The 23,249-nt window shown below is 39.8% G+C and overlaps 1 protein-coding gene across 1 annotated transcript in view; it reads right to left on the bottom strand.

The window, feature by feature from the left end:
• The window catches only part of smc2 (structural maintenance of chromosomes 2), a 53,531-nt gene extending 36,092 nt beyond the window's left edge, over positions 1-17,439 (bottom strand). The window contains exons 1-9 of the mRNA XM_060839366.1: positions 16,977-17,439; positions 15,646-15,795; positions 13,904-14,026; positions 10,864-10,902; positions 10,017-10,127; positions 4,255-4,299; positions 2,143-2,376; positions 1,573-1,722; positions 1,217-1,450 (exon numbers count right to left, since the gene is read on the bottom strand). Of these exons, the coding sequence (XP_060695349.1) occupies positions 1,217-1,450; positions 1,573-1,722; positions 2,143-2,376; positions 4,255-4,299; positions 10,017-10,127; positions 10,864-10,902; positions 13,904-14,026; positions 15,646-15,795; positions 16,977-17,144 (1,254 nt within the window). The 5' untranslated portion in view covers positions 17,145-17,439. The remainder of the gene's footprint in view (positions 1-1,216; positions 1,451-1,572; positions 1,723-2,142; positions 2,377-4,254; positions 4,300-10,016; positions 10,128-10,863; positions 10,903-13,903; positions 14,027-15,645; positions 15,796-16,976) is intronic.
• Positions 17,440-23,249: the final 5,810 nt, after the last annotated feature.

The following is a 23,249-nucleotide window of genomic DNA, read 5'->3' as shown; positions in this document are numbered from 1 at the left end:
TTTTGTCAGTCAAGAACTGCCACCATCGTCGACAAGGCACTCAGTCACGTTTGGTCCATTTCCCACAGTTTAGCCCTGAAATTCTCCACCATTCCAGAACAGCAATAAGATTTCCTCATCTTTGCCTTCTATCTCACTAGTCTACGCATTCAGATGATCATCTTTTGCCATTTTTGGCCTAACATCTTCCCCTCCTTCCAGAAGAAAGAATTCCCATTGTCCATCTTTTCTGCCCAACTAGACTCCACATTCTAAAGATTAAACAGGGTCCCACTCTGCCCACATGAGTGACCTTGCCATAAGAGTAAACCATCTTGCTCCTGTATTAAAATATCTGTCTTGGGCATGCAAAGCTCAATGTAACCTGGAAGCGCAACTATGCATTTTCACTGAGGTACTTTAAGTCCTCTAGAATTCACCAACAACTTCAAAGCATAATCTATGTCCTCAATTTTCACTAGAAATCCACACACTTGGCTGTGTCTTGTTTGCATCCTGTTGAATTTGTTTTCAGCAGAACACAATTTCTCCATTTCACACCTACCATTTACACAAAATATATTAGCTTACTTTCTCCTTTACAACCATTAGAACTGTCTTTTTCTCTGGGCATTCTCACTATCTGTTCCACTCATCCCCTGTCAACAGCATAAAAGCCAATTTCAATTTCATATCAGACTGAAAACATTAGCTCTTTCTCGCTCTCTCCACAGATGCTGCCAGACCTGCTGGGTTCCTCCAGCATTTTGTGGTTTTATCTCAGAGGAACTTACCAATGTAGGGAAATTCAAAGTACTGAAGAGGTTTAAAAAAAAGAGAATTTTCAATAGAAAAAAAACATCAATATTAGCTGAGCATTCTATTTTAATTTAGATTTCAATTTCAAATACCATATTGCATTGTGTTCACTGCCATCACACTCTTCAATGGAATCACTACACATTTTAAGAAATCATTCTAGTGACTTAAAAAAGTACTACCATGCGATTTTTAGCAAACTTGGACCTGAACATCTAAGTTTTTATCTTGTGACTTCAGTAGATTCACTGTGACATAATAATTTGTGCTGAGAAGCAGAGCAAAACTCTGAAAAAACAAGTTCTCAACAACTGCACTTCAAGTTCCATATTTACATGATCCATTAATTATCCACTGCTGAATTAATTAAAACTCTTCAAGTTAAAAGCAATCACGAAGTATATTATGGTTTACAAACCTGCTTGGCTTCTGTTTCTGCCCTGCTTGTATCATTTTTGCAAGCCATCATCTGACCAGCAAGTGTGGCTGCCTCACCATCATCATTGCTGGAGAGACCAGCAGAAACTGCATTGAAGTGCTGCTGAGCAGCTTCCAGAGTCTTGTTATCTTTCTGACTAGTTTCCTGTAGAGCATTCAGTTCATCAGATATCTTTTTCAATTCTTTTTCCTTAGCTGCAACAGCATTACCATCCTGGAGAGACAAAGGTAGCAATAAGCAAAATAAAGGGGTAAACCAGATACCTACATAAAAAAGAAGTAATTTCAAACATTCTAATCCACTAACCATCAAGTTTATTTTGACAAGTGCCTTACCTCCTCCATACTTTTAATAAGTGCTTTCCATTTCTTTTCTTCCGCTTTGAGGTTGTCTTTCTTAGAATCATATGTACTTTGCACTTTGGCATCCATACGATGAGCATGAGCAACTGCCTGTTCCAGGGACTGAAGCACTCCACCAACTTGCTGCAAGACAAATCCCAATTTCAATGTTTCTTTCAAGTGAAAAAAGCAAAGAGCAGAGACATCATTCAAAATAAAGCTAATTAGTCAAGGGAAATAAAAGGAATTAACTTGGAGAAAATGACTGTAATCTAGATAGGAGATGGGGAACACATGGAGGATACATGCTCCTTGTGACTGGAACATAGCAGAACATGTCTGTATTTAATACTTCTGTTTCAGTCAGTAAACCAAAAACATAAGCTGAGTTTTTATATCAGGTCACACACAGTCATCAAGAACCTTATAATTGTGGCACACAATTTTCAAACTAAACTAGTCAGGTGAACAAGCAAAATGCATGTACCATTTATCACTGGAATAAACACTTAACAGTAACATTAAATCAGAATGAACATTCAAGTGGTTGCAACTAGTATGTACCTCATCTCGGATTTTTTCCAACTCAGCCACTTCTTTGTTGATCTCCTTCACTTTCTTTTCACAATCAGAGTTTGTTTCTTGAAGTTTAGTGATACTGTCTTGCATAGACTTTAGATCTTCAGCAGAGCGCAACTTGGTCTCCTCTGCACAAACAAATTGGTATGCAACGTACAGACGGGTTAGATGCTCAATCTCACGTGTTATTTTCTGGAATTCCAAATATGAGGATCTTTCCTACCAATAAAATGAAAATGAACAGATTAATTTGTAATGTATTAAGAATGGCAAATTTTTAAATTAAAATATCAATTCAAATGACTTAATCCAGTAACCTACAGAAAGCCCAACTGGCAAGCTTTACCACATCTTTAAAGATTTTAAAATTTGTTGAAATATTACATTTACAGATACAACTCTGCAGCTCATATCTGTTCTAAAATCCCATCAACCCTAGTGCTCCCGATCCTGTACTTACTCTCCCAATTTTAACATCTCACCTCAGCTTTCAAATCCATCTGAGCCTTGCTCCTCGCTATATCTCCCTCTTCTAGCCCTAATCTTCCAAGATCATCAATTCCTCCAATTTTAGTATTTTGAGCATCTACATTTTTATTGCTGAACAGGTGCTGACCATACATTCCCATGCTTCACACTTTGGAATTCTTCCTGAACATTTGACCTCTTGCTCCACATTGTCTACTTCTTTAACACACAACTTTTTCACAAACCTTTAACCACAATTACATGTGAAAAATTTTGAAAAATCTTGCTACATTATAAAAAGGTAGCAAAGCTCATGTTTTATAGAGAAGCTTTAGATTTAAAAAACATTCAATTCCAGCATTTAAAGCCAGTCAGATGCTAGTAACTGTTGGAAGAGAACTCATCAAATTAGACAATCTCATCAGAACTTTCTCCCTGCCTCAATCTTCTCTTCACAGATTTTGCCAGATCTGCCAATGAAATTTCTTCAGCAATTTATTTCAGATTTCCAGCATCTGCAGTACTTCACTTTTATTATAATCTTCTCTCATACTTTGAGGACAGTTGTACTGACAGTGGCTGGCTTCCAGTACTTTGTTTTGCAAATAAATATTTTCAAGAAAGCCTGAGTGCCAGCATGCTAATCAACAGAGGTCATCACAGCAGCACTCAACCCAGTAACTTTCTCCTGGATGTCAAGACAACATGTTAAATAGCCATGACCAGCAACAGCACTAACTAATTCTTCACTTTATAACCAGGTGTACCAATTCGTAGCTGTAGCATTCTTTTCATCATCACAGTAAAATTAAAGTAATTTAGCACCGGGGTTCATCTGGGAAATCACTGTACCTTAGCATCCTTATAGAGTGCAAGCAGGCTATTTGGCCCATCGAGTCCACAAGAACCTTCAAAGGGAATCCCACCCAGGCCTATCCCTGCAACACTGCATTTCCCATGGTCAATCCACCTAGCCTGCACATCCTGGACACTATAAGCAATTTAGCATCACTAATGCACCAAACATCATTGAAACGTGGGAAGAAACTGACGCACTCTGAGGAAACCCATGCAGACACAGGGAGAATGTGTGAACTCCACACGAACAAACAGCCATCTAAGGCTGGAATCGAACCCCAGTCCCTGGTGCTGGGAGGCAGCAGTGCTAATCACTGAGCCATTATGCCGCACTGTACCTTGTACTGCTTAACCACACATTCGGTGAATTAAGGGAGATTACAATGCAGAAAAGTAAAAAAAACATGTAATAGCAAACACAAAAAAAAAGTTTTAAAAATTTTAAGCCTTATAAAGAAAGATTATGTAGATCTGTGGTTGAAAAGTAGTATTTATGTTTGGGGCTAAGATTTTCATTTCAATTGCAATCTGCACAGCTGTAGTCAATGATAGGTTCCCTCAGTGAATAGTTTTGTAGGAAATGATGCAGGATGGTCTCCTAAAGGGAAAAATATCAAATTAAAGATGATCTTCCATTTCTGAGTATTGAAGGAAATAGGAAGGAAATGCAGGAATTCAGGGTGGAGGGTTACTGTTCTGAAATGCTATTTATGATTTCCAAATTATACCTAATTTCCTCCTTTGGCATTTCAGCAACCATTAAGTACATACCTCCTTCAGTTTCTGAAGTGTCGGAGTAATTTCCTCTTCAAGGATCTAATATATAAGAAAGTCCAGGAGAAATAAAATTAGAAGATTAAAGTACTTTTACTTTGTTCATGATTTAAAGTACATACAATTGAGCTACTGTAAGAGTAAATAAGGAATACTTAAAAATATTTAGTGTGAGCATAGCACTTCAAAGACAATACAGAAATAATTTAATATTCCATGCAGTTTATCGCTCTAAGCAATACAAACAAAATTCTAGAATTGTTAACATTCACACTAATCACCAAATACTGAACAGCTTAAAAATAAATGGAACAGCATTGTACAGACACTGTTGTTAAATGTACTCACTTTACCTTTAGGCTTTTACTGGAAATTTGATAAAGGTTTTCTTTCAAATTTACTTGTATTATCCAAGATCAAAAATGTTTAAATTATTTACACAACTGAAGATAATGTACCAACACAAGCATATTTCATTGCAGAAAACTCAAGAAAAATTATTCATTATGTGCATTTTAACAAAACTCCAACACTCTTAATGAACAATGAAAGATCAGTTGTTTTGAGCTGTTGTCTTTCTTTAAAGAGGCACGGTGGCTCATTGGTTAGCACTGCAGCCTCACAGCGCAGGGATCTGGGCTCGATTCCAGCCTCAGGTGACTGTGTGGAGTTTGCACATTCTCCCAGTGTCTGCGTGGGTTTCCTCTGGGTGCTCCGGTTTCCTCCACCGCCCAAAGATGTGCAGGTCAGGTGGATTGGCCATGCTAAATTGCCCCTAGTGTTGGATGCATTAGTCAGAGGGAAATGGGTCTAGGTGGGTTACTCTTCAGAGGGTCGGTGTGGGCTTGTTGGGTCGAAGGGCCTGTATCCACATTGTGGGGAATCTAATCTAATCTAAAACATATCAAGTGATGTGGTGTTTCTTTTTGAGTGTGCCATTTGAGAAAAATGTAATTGGACTGGATGGTAAAAGGCAATTTTGGAAGAGATGGGGAGCTGAGAGATAAAATTCAACCTGAGAAGAATTCTGGGTAACGGTGTGCATGTACAAATAGAGCAGCATTGAACTCAAAAACTAAATTGAAGGACTACTGGAAGCTCTCCTATTGGCAGTCACCAAATTAAAGTAACGTTGTGATCTAACCATAAAGCCTACTAAACAAAGATTAGTACAATTCCAGTAATATTGAAATTGCACAACATTAATGATGAATGTGATTTTTGAGATTTGTAGCTCAGGTTGTAAGTTTGTTTGCTCAGCTGAAAGGTTTGTTTTCAGACATTTCATCACCATACTAGATATCATCATTAGTGAGCAGCTGGTGAAGCACTGGTGTTACGTCCCACTTTCTATTTACGGGCCTTGGTTTAAGGTGGGCGACATCATTTCTGATTCTCTTTTTCTCTGAGGATGGTAGATGGGATGCAAATTGATGTGTTTATTGATGGAATTTGGGCTAGAATGCCAGGCCTCTACAAATTCCCATGTGTGTCTCTGTTTAGCTTGTCCTACGATGGATTGGTTGGCCCAGTCAAGGTGGTGTCCTTCCATGTCTGTATGTAAAAATACAAGTGCTCATGGGTCATGTTTTTTTGGTGACTAGTTGCCGTTCATGTATCCTGGTGGCTAGTTTTCTGCCTGTTTGTCCGGTGTAGTATTTGTTCTAGTCCTTGCATGGTACTTTGTAAATGACATTAATTTTGCTGGTTATTTGTACAAGTCCTTTAGGTTCATTAGCCACTGTTTAAGTGTGTTGGTAAGTTAGTGGACTACCATGATGACAAGGGGTCTGAGTAGTCTGGAAGTTATTTCAGAGATGTCTTTGATGTAAGGTAATATGGCTAGAGTTTTTGAATGCATTGTCTCTTCCTGTTTGGGTTTGTTGTTGAGGAATTGGCAGGCTGTATTTATTGGGTACCTGTTCTTTCTGAAGACTTTACATACTAACTCAACATACCATGAATGGACAGACACACTAGAATGAGCCATAAGCATTAAAACAGCTGCAAACACAGAAAATGAAAAAAACTAACGCTTCAGGAAAAATTGGACATGCTCACAAAAAAGAACAACACAGAGGCTTGGATAAAAACATCTATCAGACTGCCCACTAACAGATACGGAAAAACCGTCTTAGAAAGAGGATTAAACTACAACCACACAGACGCAAACAAAAAAAAAGACTTCATAACAGCATTAGAATCATCACGAAGGACAATGGACTCACAGAAGAAACTGAACAGACTATCTGACAGACAGTTGCACCAACACTAAACAGGAAAAAGAAGGGAACACACTAAACAGACAGGATAGGAAAACCCTAGAAAGACTCAAAGCAAAAACAGTGTAATCCTACCTGCAGGCAAAGTACGCATAATCATTCTAAAGAGAACAAAGTACATTGGAAAAATGGATACCGGCACTTACCAATAGGTGGCAATAGACCCAACCCCACAACTAGAAAAACATCCACATTGAAAAGGCTTCAGAAAATCAGGACAAATAAACAAGACAGACTTCTAAATAATGAAACTGGATGAATCCAACACACCCTGCTTCTATGGACTAAGTAAAGTACACAAACCAAGTGAACCCCTCAGACTCAGTCTCACTATCTGGAAGAGCAACATACAGAATAGCCAAGGAAGTCCACAGAAAACTGAAATACCTAATAGAAGACTCATGCCACTCCATTCACTCCACCCAAGAATTCCTGAACACCAAAGACACCAAGATAGAAGAGGACAAAATGATGGTCTCCTTTGACATAACAGCGCTGTTCACATAAATTATCAACCTGGCCAAAGAAACACTGACTGCACTACTAGAGGAACAAAGGTCACAAGCACCATACAGCAGCAACATCATCAGCAAAACCGACAACCTCAATCTTAATAGACTTGTGCCTCATCACCAACTTTACATTCAATAACAAGACCTACAAACAAATCAACAGAACACTCATGGGAGCACCAATATCAGGGTTCTTAACAGAAGTAGTAATACAGAGACTCAAATAGCCCTCCCAACTGTCCATTACATATATGACACCTTTCTCATCACAAAACGGACCAAATTGGAGGAAACCTACAACACCAACAACAATATCCTTACCTGAAATATAATTCACTAAAGAAGAGAACAACAACAGACTCCCATTCCTAGACGTCACAGTAGAACAGACAGTTAACAGAGAACTTCAAACCAGCGTCTACAGGAAAACACCACATACAGAACAAATACTGAACTACAGAAGCAATCATTCCAACACCCACAAAACAAAGCTGCATCAGGACATGATTACAATGAGCTACAACACACTGTTGCAAGCAGGAACTACAAACAGTATAAGAAAAATACCTACACAGCATATTCAGGAAGAACGGGTACCAAATAAACACAGTCTGCCGATTTCTCAACAACAAACCCAGACAAGTAGACCTAACGCACCCAGAAACTCTAGCCACATTACCTTACATCAAAGACATCTCTGAAATGACTACCAGACTACTCAGACCCTTTGGCATCATGGTAGTCCACTAACCAACCAACATACTTAAAGAGCAGCTAATGAACCTAAAGGACCTGTACAAACAGCCAGCAAAATGAATGTCATTTAGAAAATATCATGCAAGAACTATAAGAAACACTACAATCGGACAAACAGGCAGAAAACTAGCCACCAGGATACATGAACACCAACTAGCCACCAAAAGATGTAACCCACTATCACTAGTATCCTTACATACAGCGAAGGAGAACACCACTTTGACTGGGACAACAGATCCATTGTAAGACAAGCTAAACAGAGAAATGCACGGGATTTCCTAGAGGCGTGGCATTCTAGACTGAATTCCATCAATAAACATATCGATTTGGACCCCATCTACATTCCTCAGAGAAAAAAAAATCGCAAATGATGTCAGCCATCTTAAGAAACCAAGACACATAAGTAGAAAGTAGGACATAACACCAGCGCTTCACCGGAGGCTCACTGATGTTGCATAGTATGGTGATGAAACATCTGAAAACAAACCTTCCAGCTCAGCGAGAAACTTACAACCTGATTAACGATGAATACTAAGCAAGCACATGCAAGACAATGCAATCTGGATTAGGGTATGCAAAACAGTAACTATGTTTCTTCATAAATGGCTCCATATAAGAAAAGAGCAATAAATTCTTTTGGTTATCATCATTGGCCTACATGGCATTAATTCAGTTTGTGAACTGTTAAAAGAACAAAGAAAGGCTCTGTGCCCTTTTCCTAGTTTTGTTGCTACAAGACATGTGAGGCATCACAGGCTTCCTCAGGAGCCTTTTAAAATATCAATCCAGAGAATAGCAAAAATATTTCAAACAGACTTGAAGCTCTAGAATCTAAATAATCTACCACTTCCAACATGCCAAAAGCCAATGTAGAACTAATTTTTATATAGTAGCACAACCCACTGAATATGAGAAAAGTTTGACTAAAAAAAGAAACTCAAGGGATAGTACTGAAGTTACAAAATAATGACAACTCACAGTGTCTTCTCCCAACCCTGTTCAAAACTGAAATAGAACTTTTTAAATCTCAATATTCTCTTGGGCTCTTTTATGAAGGCAGTGATCCTTACTAGGCTAAATATGACCATATAACTGTCAAAGTTTCATCCAACACAGGGCCCCAGAGAGTAACCAGTCATCTATTTTACAATAGGAGTGTGTACAAGTTTAATACTTCATCATGCACATCACATACACATGCAACGCTCCCTCACACTTGAGACTTTACCATCGAATACTTTGCCTTTGTAATTCAGAGATGCTTGAGACAATTGTAGTCACCTATTTGGTCTCAGCTGAAGGCACAGGCTGAGAATCAAAGCATAATTTCTAACAATTATGGCTCAGAAACAGATTAGGATTCACACATTCAATTTTAATGAAGCCTTTTTACCACTTGGGGTGCAGGTTCATAGTTCCTTGAAGGTGGAGTCACAGGAAGACAAAGTGGTGAAGAAGGTGTTTGGTACGTTTGCCTTCTTTGTTCAGTGCATGGAGTAAATGAGTTGGGATGTCATGTTGTGGCTGTATTGTATAGGCCACATTTGGAATACTGCATTCAGTTTCTGTCTCTCTCTTACTGGAAAGATGTTAAACTTGAAAGGATGCAGAAAAGGATGTTGCCACGGTTTTAGCTATAGGGAGAAGCTGAATAGGCCAGGACTATCTTTCCTGGAACATCAGAAGCTGACAGACAACCTTATAGATGCTTATAGAATCATGAAGAGCATGGATCAGTGAATCGCCATGGTCGTTTCCCAGAGTAGGGGAGTCCAAAAATCAGTCAGCATAGGTTTAAGGAAAGTGGGGAAAGATTTAAAAGGGACGTAAGGGGCAAACTATTGACATGCCGAGGGTGGAGTATGTATGGAATGAACTGCCAGATAAAGTGGAGATTGAAACAATTACAACATTTAAAAGGCATCTGGATAGGTACATGAATAGGAAGGGTTTTAGACTTATAGGGTCCAAATGCTGACAATGGGACTAGATTAACTTAGGATATCTAGTTGGCATGGAGAATAGTAACAAAGGGTCTGTTTCCATGCTGTACAACTCCATGACTCTAATTGTAAGTCAAGCTCAGTAACTTGTCACCGTCCTTCAATAATACACTTTGCAAATCAAAATAATTTACCAGCAACACCAGTGGAAAAGAAAAGTAATGACCAAGCAGGAAAATTTTTCCAGTGACATCAAACCAATTTACCGTATGAATTTCTTTCAACTTGGCCTCCTTTTTCTCAATTGTTTTCTCAGCCGCTAACTTTTTACACTCATACATTCTGGTCCCTGCAGCTTCCTCAATCAAAGATAGGATCTAAGAAAAAAGCATGAAGAATTAGGTGCTGCATTTTCTTGTTAACAGTCTATTTCAAATACTTAAAGTTGTGCACTACAATTTTTTTTTAAAAAACCGTTCCAAACCCAATGCATATATCAGGTCTTCAACAGCTTGTAAATGTTGAGGGTTGTGGTGTTTATGCCAGTTGTCTGATAATGTATCCAACCTATAAATGTTTTCCATGAAAGCATCTTTCTACAAAACTCCGATTCATGCATCCTTGGCATGTGATGTAAAATCAACACATTTCTTCATGCATTGAAACTTGTCCAAAGGTGAGAAATTGCTATTCTCTTTTGTATTTACAAAGATATGCCATTCTCACAGACTTGCAACCACTTATCTTCTGTTGAATGAGCAAACTGAACTTTTTGTTCAATTGTTGTTTAAACAGATGTCCTCTTAAAAGTCTAAATGCTTAGTACTTGCTCCTTCAGTCATATTCAGATGCAGATCTCTTCTATTTACAACCATGTCCCTCAACATTCTTTCAAAGTCCTTAGAATGGAGATTCACAGCTGACAGACTACTCCTCCAAATGACCTTCAGCTCTTTTTCAACTATGAAATACAAGGGGCAGAGAGTAGTTCTCAGGAACAACTTAACAGAATTTCAACATACAATTGCATAAATCAACTCCGGTCAAAACAAGCAGTACATGAGTTTTCAATAATTTACAGTATCAGGTTTAAATGTAAATTAGAATAGTTACCTCTGGAGGCTTCATATTCAGAACTTTAGTGATGCGGCCCTAAAAGGAAGAAAAAAATTATAATTTTTAAGAACCAGTGACCATAATTCTATTAGTTTTAAAATAGTGATGAAATGGGATCTAAAAGTTCTAAATTGCAGGAAGGCCAATTTTGTCAGTATTAGGCAAGAACTTTCAAAAGTTGATTGGGGCAGATGTTTGCAGGTAAAGGGACAACTAGAAAATGGGAAGCCTTCAAAATTTGAGATAACAAGAGTCCAGAGACAGTATATTGCTGTTAGGGTGAAGGGCAAAGCTGGAAGGTGGAGGAAATGCTGGATGATTAGAGAAATTGATGTTTTGGTCATGAAACAGAAGGAACCATAAGTCAGGTATAGACAGCATAGATCAAGTGAATCCCTTGAGGAGTATAAAGGCAGTAGAAGGCAAAAGGGGGTCATGAGATAGTTTTGGCAAATAGGGTTAAGGAGAATCCAAAGGGAAACTAAAGACAAAAGGGAAACTAGGGAAAGAATAGGGCCCCTTAAGGATCAGCAAGGCTGCCTCCAGGTGGAATTGCAGGAGATGGGGACGATACTAAATGACTGAGATTTTGGAGAAGATTTGTAGCTCAGGTTGTAAATTTGCTTGCTGAACTGATAGATTTGTTCTCAGACGTTTCGTCACCATGCTAGGTAACATAATCTAGTGAAGCATTGGTGTTCTGTCCCACTTGCTACTTATATGTCTTAGTTTGTCATGTTGGGTCATATCACTTTCCAGATCTGAGAGGTTGGTAAATGTGGTCCAAATCTATATACTCGTTAATGGAGTTCCGGTTTGAATGCCAGGCCTCTAGGAATTCCCATGCATGTCTTTGTTTAGCTTATCCCAGGATGGATCTATTATCCAAGTCGAACTGGTGTCCCCCTTAGTGAGTATTTTGCACGAGTATTTACTGTGGAGGAGAATATGGAAGATAGAGAACGTGGGAAAATAAGTAGCGACATTTTGAAAAATGTCCATATTACAGAGGTGGTGCTGCTGGACATCTTAAAACTCATCAATGTGGATAAATCCTGGACCTGAGGAGGTGTACTCTAGAACTCTGTGGCGGGCTAGGGAAGTGATTGCTGGGCCTCTTGCTAAGATATTTGGATCATCGATAGTCACAGGTGCAGTGCCAGAAGACTGGAGGTTGGCTAATGTGGTGCCACTGTTTAAGAAGGGTGGTATGGACAAGCCAGGGAACTGTAGCCTGGTGAGCCTGACATTGGTGGTGGACAAGTTGTTGGACAGAATCCTGAGGGACAGGATTTACATGTATTTGGAAAGGCAAGAACAGATTAGGGATAGTGAGCATGGCTTTATGCATAGGAAATTCTGTCTCACTAACTTGATTGAGTTTTTTGAAGTAACAAAGAGGATTGATAAGGGTAGACATGATCTGTATGGATTTTAGGAAGGCTTTTTTTGTGGGCGGCACGGTGGCACAGTGGTTAGTACTGCTGCCTCACAGCGCCTGAGACCCGGGTTCAATTCCCGACTCAGGCAACTGACTGTGTGGAGTTTGCACGTTCTCCCCGTGTCTGCGTGGGTTTCCTCCGGGTGCTCCGGTTTCCTCCCACAGTCCAAAGATGTGCGGGTCAGGTGAATTGGCCATGCTAAATTGCCCGTAGTGTTAGGTAGGGGTAAATGTAGGGGTATGGGTGGGTTGCGCTTCAGCGGGTCGGTGTGGACTTGTTGGGCCGAAGGGCCTGTTTCCACACTGTAAATCTAATCTAATCTAATTGACAAGGTCCCTCATGGTAGACTGGTTAGCAAAGTTAGATCACATGGAATACAGGGAGAACTAGCCATTTGGATACAGAACTGGCTCAGAGGAAGACAACAGAGGGTGGTGATGGAGGGTTGCTTTTCAGATTGGAGACCTGTGACCAGTGGTGTGCCATAAAAATCGAAGCTGGGTCCACTGCTTTTTGTTATTTATATAAATGATTTGGGTGTGAACATGGGAGGAATGGTTGGCAAGTTTGCAGATGACAGCAAAACTGGGGATGAATTGAATAGCGAAGAAGGTTACCCGAATACAACAGGATCTTGAACAGATTGGCCAATGAGCGGCAAATGACGAATAATTTAGATAAATGTGAGGTGCTGCATTTTGGAAAGGCAAATCAGGGCAGGAATTGTACACTCAATGGTAAGTTCCCTGGGAGTGCTGCTGAACAAATAAAATTTGGAATGTAGGTTCATAGTTCCTTGAATGTGGAGTCACAGGTAGATAGGATACTGAAAGCAGACTTTTACATGCCTTCATTGGTCCTATTCAGCATAGGAGTTGGGAGGTCATGTGCAGCTATACAGGACATCGGTTGGCCGACTTTTGGAACACTGCGTGTAATTCTGCTCTCCCTGTTATAGCAAGGATGTTGTGAAACTTGAAAGGGTTCAGAAAAGATTCACAAGGATGTTGCCAGTGTGAGGATTTGAGTTATAATGAGGGGATGAAGGCTAAGGTTATTTTCCCTGAAGCAGAGACTGAGGGGTGAACTTAAAGAAGTTTATAAAATCCCCAATTGCCCTCAAGATCAGTGGTGGTGAGCAGCCTCTTGAGCCACTGCTATCCAAATGGCATCAGTACAGACCTGATAGGGCGTTCCAGGATCTTGACCCAGTGACCGCAAACAGAAAAGTAGTTCCAAATCAGGATGCTGAGATGCTTGGAGCAGAGCTTGCAAGTGATGGTTTTCTCATGCACCTACTGCAATTGTCTTTCTAGGTGGTAAAATTTTCAAAACGTAGGAAATAGTGAGAACTGCAGATACTAGAGAGTCAGAGATGATAAGTGTGGCATTGGAAAAGACAAAGCAGGTCTGACAACATCTGAGCAAGAGAGTCAACATTTCGGGAATAACCTTTCTTCTGAAGGTTTCAAAGGTACCATGGCAGGAGTGTTGTGAATTGGTGTGGTGGATTTTGAAGACGGAACACAGCTGCTGCTGTGCAATGGTGTTGAACAAAGTGAATAGGTTTACAATCCTCTGTCATATGTACAAACCTGCATGATAAGGAAATGTGGATTGTTGACATTCAGACCAATTGAACAGAAGAGATCTTGCACTCTGGTGTTGTTTGCATTCACACCGTTAATTAGGTACTTGTTTCGCCCACCAATTACCACCTGAAAAATGAATAGTTTTAATTGCCTGGAAGTAAAAAGACAAAGATTCCAAAAACACAACACAAACTTAAAAGCTAAAATACAGAAATAGAGCCAGTGTAGAAATTCAATAATCCTGGTAAGCAGAGTCATTCACATTGATTACAGAAAGCATAATAATAAATTCCTAAAGCCAACCAGTTTACCCCATGTAATACTTATAATCTTATTTGAGCAGACAGATATCAAGTTGAGAATTGCAACTTTTCACATTATTTATTTTACTATTTATTGCTAATTTATGTAAAATCATGCTTTAGATCTCCAAGGAGTATAAAATCATACAAATCTGTGCCCAATCACCTTCACAGGTTTGTAAAGGAAGGCAACATATTATGCCATGAGCATATTATGAGCATGAATCATTTTCTCCTAAAAAATAGTGATATGTGGTGTACTACCAAAAATGAGCACTGTCCAGTTATCGCCACATTCCTTGACATGGCAAAAATGTGGATCATCCAGGCAACAAACACACTCAGTCTTCAAAAAAAAAATCAATGCTTTTTGAATTCCATGATCAGATGTCTGAAATTTACATGGACTGAAATTAAAATAGTACAGCAATCACTAATTCAAGTTGAAACTTGATCAAGATAACAGACACCCTAACAGAGATGAACATTTTTATCCAAAGGCAAGGAAGCCAGTCTTCCAAGAGAGAATGGTGAAAATATCTTCATCTTCTATCTTTATAGAACATCCAATATTTGCATGTTCCAGAAAACGACACCTCCTGGGATTACCAAGCTCGGAGATAACAAACCCAGAAGCAAACAAGATTGTATTTCAAACTTCTGGAAGAGAGAAGAAACTAAGACTGTGCAATTGGAATCAGCTGGAGAAAATTCTCCCTCTGTCTAATGCAAAGAAAAGGTTTTAAGTGACAACATAGGTTAAAAAGAAAACGTAGAACACAAAACTCAAAAGGATAACTGTGACTGCTGATATCCAAGACAACAATTGAACAATCACGGTCTAAGGTTGAAACCTTACTTCACAGACACCCAAAGTATTTTAAAACTATTTGCTCTTTTCAACTTCCTTTCGAACGGGACACTATTTTTAACTTTACATCTGTGTTTAACTTTGATACTGTGCCTTTAGTATTTTTGTCAGGATCAGAATTGCTCTTTCACTCAAGAAAGTCTTGTGCTTTAACAGGGAAAAAAAAATAATAGCCTCATGCTAAAAAAAACATAAATCTTTACTGCGACCAACCAAGGAGGTTGAAAAAATTCTCACCATTTCACTTAGTCATAACGTTAAACAATAACCTCCCCAGCATTTCAACAGTGTTTGGGCTAAAGCATCAGTTCCGATTCCACAACTGAGGAAGAACAAACAAGTATCCTTCTGTATGACATTAACTTGTGCCGTCCTTGTTTCACTGGCAAGAATACAAAATGGACTAGGTTCCAGATCAAAAGCCATAAGGGGGAAAGAGTCAGGGGGAGAGAAAGGAGGGACAAAGACTTACCAACAATTTTGTGTTTAATCTCATCTAGCTCCTGAGAATGGATGAAGTTTTCATGTTAACAGAGTGGAATATTAAATACAATAGAAATGTTGCAGAGTACCTGTCTTGAGACGGTAATTTCATCGTGTGTCTCAAAACCCAGAGGACTTTGTTTTTTGTCAGAGTTATCAAATGTAATTGAAACAGTGGCTTTTGTAATCCCTGCTTGGCCATTTTTGTAGACCAAATCTTGAAGGTTGCTGGCTCGCACCTAACAGATAACAAAACAAGATTGCAATGAAAGTCAGCATTCAAATGTTTCAAAACCCAAAATCTCTCAAATATTATATTGATTTCCAATTCAACAGTAGCCTAACATCAATAGTAAAAGGAATTTTGGAATTTCAAAGATAATTGGATACTTAGAAAATACTATTAGGATTTTGAGTTGACATGGATTTACGAAATAGAAATCTTTTTGACAAACAGATTAAGAGTTTATGGAGGATGTAATTAGCAGAATAGATGAGGTGCTTTTGGACCATCAGAAAGCTTTTAATAAAGGTGCCAATAAGAAAGGTAGAAATCAAAATTAGACGGGTTTGGGGCAATATGCTGGCAAAGATTGACAGACAGAAATTAGAATCAAAGTGGTCATTTTCTGATTGCAAGCAATGACTAGTACTACAAAGATTAGTGCATGGGCCCCAGTTTGCAGAATCTACATCAATAATTTGGTTGTGGGGACCCAGAAATGTGCTGAGACACAAACTAGACGGGAATGTAAATGTGAAGGGGATGCAAACATTTAGACAAGCGGAGTGACTGAACAAGGATACCACAGATGAAACATCATGTGGGAAATGTTGTTACTTACTTTGGCAAAAAAAAACACTTTAAATGTGGAGTATTTCTTAAACATCATTCCACAGCTGACCTTATAGAGATTTATAAAATAATGAGGGGCGTGGATAGATGAATAGTCAAAATCTTATCCCCAGGGTAGGGGAGTCCAAAACTAGAGGATAGTGCGTCCATGGAATGAGTTGCCAAAGGAAGTGAGGGATGCTGACACAATTATGCATAGGAAGCGTTTAGAGGGATATGGGCCAAACACTGGTAACTAAGACTAGATTAATGTGGAATATCTGGACGGTACAGACGGGTTGAACCGATGGGTCTGTTTCCGTGCTGTTACTCTATGACTTAGCTTTAGCTTCACCATCCCCATCCCCACCCCACCCCACAAAAAAACCTCCCAACTCCTTCGTCCCCTTTGCTTCCCTTCCACAACAGCAAAACACCATCACCTCTCCCTCCTTTCGCCCAGCCAACCATCAAACACCATCACCCCTCTATTCTCCTTCTACAGCCATCCCCACTGCGATCGTCCCCTCCGCCTCATTATCCCCGTCCTTCAGCCTGCCCACTTTCCCCAAGTCTCAGTCAGACCTGGGACAAGTTACTGATGCCGAGCAGGAAGCAGATGGAGTCGAGGATGTTGGACTTGCCGCTGCCGTTCAGGCCGGTAATGGCATTAAAAAGCGGGTCGAAGCCGTTGATCTCCGTCCTTTGCGCGTAGGACTTGAAGCCGTCGACGATGATGGACTTGACGTACATTTTCCTTCACCGTATTAAATTGGATTAAACGAAACTAAATTCCGAATTTCACTCCAACTCGGGAAGCTCCGGGAGCCTCCCAGCAGTTTAAATTTTGGCGCCAATTCCTGACCGTTAGTTCAATGGCCTTGCTTGGTTCAGTGGCGCTCTACCCTCCACACCGCCGGGCAATTTTAAAATAGAAAATACGATCACAACGGCTCTGGATTAATGCAGTTACACGGTAGATTCCCGGTGTTTGGAAAATAATTAACGATTTGCAGTAAATTGACGTTTTCGAGCCGGCAGACGCCGTTCACTGACATCACACGGCGCGGGGGCGGAGTCCTGCTGCTACTCTTAAAGGGGCCGCGTCTTCACTCCCTCATAATGTGGTCCCACCAGAGGGTCACAGGGCCTTGCAATGTCATGGCCCCCAACATGAAAAGTTCATTCGGGAAGGTCCCAAACCCGTCAAGTGGCTTCGTCAGGAACATGCCGAGGCGAACTCGATGTGTTACAGCGAGTGGTCAGCACCCCCCCCCCCCCAAATATTTCGAGGTAAAAACAATGACTGCAGATGCTGGAAACCAGATTCTGGATCAGTGGTGCTGAAAGAGCACAGCAGTTCAGGCCCCAAATATTTCTGTCTACCTGACTCACCAAATAAAACCTGCCCTGAGTGAGGCAAACGCTGCAGAGATTGGTAGACTTAGCCATTTTGCAACCCTTCAAACTCAAATGAAAGATGTAACATTCAGTCATGATCTTATTGAATGACAGAGCAAGTTTGAATAGCCTGATCTGCGTCCTATGTTCCACAGAACCATGGAAACATCATGGCACAGAAAGAGATTATTCAGCCCCTTGTGACTCTGCTGAAAAAATACACTAGTTCCCCATGGAAATCTCACCTTCCAGCATCTGATTCAGAACTTTGCAGGTTGCAACATTTCAAGTGCAGATCCCAAATATATGATCCCAAGTTCCTTTAATGTATAACATTGAAAAAAGGCCAATCAGCCCAATGTCTCTGATCTGGTGCTTGTATTTAAGTAGTAAATAGAACATCCGGCTCCAGTGACCACATTTCAGAAGGTATGTGAGGGTGCAGAGTAGGTTGGTAAGAATGATTCCAGGAAAAAGGGAATTTAGTTACCATGTTAAATTGGAGGAACTACTGTTCTACTTTAAGCAAAGAGCAATGAGGGGAGATTTGACAGGTTGGGGTTAGATAAAGCAAATCTCGCAGCTAGTGCTTTGAAATAAACTTGTTGGACTATAACCTGGTGGTGTGTGATTTTTAAGGCATTAGGCAAAAGGTATCCCCTTGGGATGTGAAAAAGAATGTTCTTTAACACAATTATTGAGTAATCTTAATTCCCCACTTGTGAAGAAGTAGGGGGTCATTGGGAGATATAAACTTGGCAGAGCTGTTCAGGTAGAGAAGGGGAATGGGACTGACTAGATTGCTGTATAAAGAATATGATGTGGAGGAGCCGATGTTGGACTGGAGTGAACAAAGTTAAAAACCACACAACACCAGATTATAGTCCAACAGGATTATTTGGAAGCACTAGCTTTCAGAGCGCTGTGCTCTGAACACCAGTGCTTTGAAATAAACCTGTTGGACTATAACCTGGTGGTGTGTGATTTTTAAATTGTGTACAAAAGGCACAGACTCAATGGGCTGAATGCCTTTTTTTAACTTGAATAACTCTATGAGGCTCTCATCTTTATCTTCACCTTGTCAATATATCCTTATATTCGTTTTGCCTTAAGTTTATCTGGTGTCTCCTTAAACACTTATTATTCACTTCAACATAAGAAGAGGGCATTCAGCCCAGTGAGCCTCTTCAGACATTTAATGGGATAATGGCTGACCTGTAACCCAAGTCTGTTTACTCATCTCTTCCACATATAATAATATTTTTAGCTAACAAAACCTATCATTTAAAGTGAATAACTAACCAGGCGTCCCATTGCTGTTTATGGAAGAATTCCAAACAGCCATATTAGGTCAAGTAACCAGTGTGCTGTGAAAAAGATAGGTTTTAAGGAATATACTGGTATGAAAGGGATGAAACAGATGGAGAAGGTTACAGGACAATTTTTGGAGTTTAGGACCTAGGACATTCCGAAGTACTTAAACAATTAAGCACTTTTTGAAGTGTAGTCACTGATTAGATTACTTACAGTGTGGAAACAGGCCCTTCGGCCCAACAAGTCCACACAGACCCGCCGAAGCGCCACCCACCCATACCCCTACATTTACCCCTTACTTAACACTACGGGCAATTTAGCATGGCCAATTCACCTGACCCGCACATCTTTGTGACTGATGTAGGCAACATGGCAACTGTTTTGTTCACAGTAAACTCCCACAAAAAGCAATACGTTACTGAACAGGTAATGTGGAATTTTTTAAAATATTATCATTGAATTGTTTACATCCACCTACAAGGCCTACTTTTAGCATCTCACCAAAATGATATACTGTCAGAGAATTAAGTAAATTTCTCAGATTATGTGATGATTACCTCGGGTTACATCCAGGAATTGAAGATCCATATCCTGAACACTGCTGATAGGCTGGAGTTAGAGTTCAATGTATCGATCCTGAACGTACTATAAAGTTAATCTCTAGGATTGGGCATACAGCCACTTGTCTATGACTAATAGTGTCCCTGTCCTTGCTATGTCAGGGACAGAGCTGGGTTCCCAGAAGTATGGGCATATGCATTCATATGTTAAATAACAATTCATTGGTCTAAAAGTAAAAATAAATCAAGCAAGTCAAAAATATAATATTCATAAAACAGATATGTTATATCACAATCACCTTTTATAAGTCCCTTTAACCTTATAAAGATAGATTGTGGAGAAAGAAGGGAATTACATTGAATTGAATTTATTGTCACGTGTACCAAGGCACAATGAAAAGCTTTGTCTTGCGAGCAATGCAGGCCAATCACAGAGTTTAGTAAATAATAGGTAAACAGCAGCAAAAACAAAAACATGGGGACAAGCGAATGTATTGTGGAAGTAAGGAGAGCAACCTAATAGGCCACTTTCTTAGGTGTTTTTACCACTGACTAAACTGGGAATGGAGATTAGAGAGATGGAAACTTGTAAATTCTGACAACATGGCTGTATTGACAGAGGCAAATGATTTAACCTACAATGTAGCATAACATACCTTAGTAAAGACTGTTATAGTAAGTAAGGCCATACTTTGGGGAGGGAAAAATTGAAGTTATGCTCTAGAAATAACATTCTCAAAGTGATTAAGCCAATACATCCTACCAGACCTTAACAGGGATGTTCCTAGTAGCTTAAAGGAACCTTTGTGTACAAAGGATATAGCACAATATTTATTGGGAATTTTCTTTTTACCTCTATAGTCACATTTTGGGATTCCGATCTGTTTTACCTGGTATAAGGAATCTTAGTTTCAGGCACAAGTGGTTTTACCTGGGATTGGAAGCCAAATATTTCACAAATGTGTAAACTGGCAGTACCTATTTTAAATGAAGATTAGCTTGGATTTTATAGAATAAAATGAGTCAACTATTATAAGTTATGATAGTAAGGCAAACAAGTAAGTTGTTAATATATTTACAATCCAGCTGTTTGGTTGATAATTGGGACCAGCTGGGATGCTGGCCTTTACGGAGAAAGTGAGATCTGCAGATGCTGGAGATCAGAGCTGAAAATGTGTTGCTGGAAAAGCGCAGCAGGTCAGGCAGCATCCAAGGAACAGGAGATTCGACGTTTTGGGCATAAGCCCTGAAGAAGGGCTTATGCCTGAAACGTCGAATCTCCTGTTCTTTGAATGCTGCCTGACCTGCTGTGCTTTTCCAGCAACACATTTTCATGCTGGCCTTTACCTCATGTGGTCTGGAATATAAATGATTGGAAATTGAAATACAACTAAATAAAACACTGGTTAGTTGGACTGCAAGTGTACAGCACTTTTTTTTAAACTTAGGATGACCCAATATTTACAACTAATTAAGTGTTTTGAAGTGTAGTGCTGTTGTAATGCAGGAAAAGTTGACCAATCTGAGGGCATATTTTATGATGAAAGGTCAGGGGAGCTAGGGCTTTTCTCACTGGAGTGAAAAAGGTTGAGAGGTGACTTGACAGAGGCGTACAAGATGATGACAGGCCTAGATAGAGTGGATAGCTAGAGACTTTTTCCCAGGGTGAAATGGACATCACAAGGGGTCATAATTTTAAGGTGATTGAGGGGAGATTTCAGGGTCTTTACTTAGAGAGTGATAGGTGTATGGAATGCATTGCCAGCCATGGTAGTAGAGTCAGATACAGTAGGGACATTTGAGTGACTCTTGGATAGACATATAAAAGCTGGATAGGCATATAAGGGATAAATGCTGGATAGTACACTTGAGAAACAGGCCCTGCAAATCTTTAGAATAGTTCTATCAGATGTTACATATCTACTTCACAAGACAGAAAGCATAGATCTTTTCAATATCTAATAAAGAATTGGTGCATCCAACAGTGCAGTCCTCCCCCAAATCTCTATGGATTTTTTTGTGATCAACTCTCTAGAGTAGAGGGCTTGAACCCATGCACTCCTGAAACTGGAATGTTAGTGTAGCATATTAATATCATGAGATAACATCATAAGCTTTCGATATTATTCATTATACATTTGGAAAAACAACAAACTGTTAATAATGATATTTAAAATTTGAATGATTTTAAGGAATTGAATAAATATTTGAAGGAGACAAGATCACAGGGCTTTAATGGGGGGGATCATGAAGGATAGAAAGGAGAAATAGAACACTAAGTATCGTACAGACCCTTCGGCCCTCGATGTTATGTTGACCTCTGAAACCAATTTGAAGCCCATCTAACCTACACTATTCCATACTCGTTCATATGCTTATCCAATGACCATTTAAATACCCTGAAAATTGGCGAGTCTACTACTGTTGCGGGCAGTGTGTTCCATACCCCTACTATTCTCTGAGTAAAGAAATTACCTCTGACATCAGTTCTATATCTATCACCCCGAATTTAAAGCTATGTCCCCTCGTGCTTGCCATTGCCATAAGAAAAAGACTCTCACTGTCCACCTATCCAACCCTCCAATTGTCTTGTATGTCTCAATTAAGTCACCTCTCAAAAGTCTCTCTAATGAAAACAGCCTTAAGTCCCTTAGCCTTTCCTCTTAAGACTTTCCCTCCAAACCAGGCAACATCCACGTAAATTTCCTCTGAACCCTTTCCAAAGCTTCTACATCTTTCCTATAATGTGGTGACCAGAACTGTACACAATACTCCAAATGCGGCTGCACCAGTTTTATGCAGCTGTAACATGACCTCATGGTTCTGAAACTAAATCCCTCCACCAATAAAAGTGAACACACTGTTTGCCTTCTTAATAACCCTATCAACCTAGATGGCTAATTTCAAGGATTTATGTACATGGACACCGCGATCCCTCTGCTCATTTACACTACCATTAACCCAGTACTCTGCATTCCTGTTATTCCTTCCAAAGTGGATCATCGCACACTCTTCCACATTAAACTCCATTTGCCACCTCTCAGCTCAGCTCTGCAGCTTATCTATTCTCCTCTAAACCTACAACATCCTTTGTCACTATCCACAACTCTGGCGACCTTACTGTCATCCACAAAATTAATAACCCATCCTTCTTCTAAGCACTCATCCACATCATTTAAAAGAATGACAAACAGCAGTGGACCCAAATCAAATCCTTGCGGTACATCACTAGTAACTGAACTCCAGGATCAATATTTCCCATTCACCACCCTCTGTCTTCTTTCAGCAAGCTAATTTCTGATCCAAACTGCCAAAACACCCTCAATCCCATGCCTCTGTATTTTGTTCAGCAGCCTACCATAGGCAAGCTTATCAAACACCTTACTACAATGATGAAAAACTTGCCATGCAAAGGGCAAGTATATAAACGATGGGCTGAATGAACTCACTGCGCCAATTACCCGCGCGAACAAACAGCCGTTAGCGTTTGAAATTGTGACGTTAACCACGCGCGACCGCTGACGTAAGCTGCAGCGCTGATGAACTACGCATGTGCAACGACGTCAGTCGCCAGTTCGTTGAC

The sequence above is a fragment of the Hemiscyllium ocellatum genome, chromosome 2 (genome assembly GCF_020745735.1).
Source record: "Hemiscyllium ocellatum isolate sHemOce1 chromosome 2, sHemOce1.pat.X.cur, whole genome shotgun sequence".
Lineage (NCBI taxonomy): Eukaryota > Metazoa > Chordata > Chondrichthyes > Orectolobiformes > Hemiscylliidae > Hemiscyllium > Hemiscyllium ocellatum.
The sequence above is the reverse complement of the archived record's forward strand: the minus strand, read 5'-3'. Positions and strand labels throughout refer to the sequence as shown.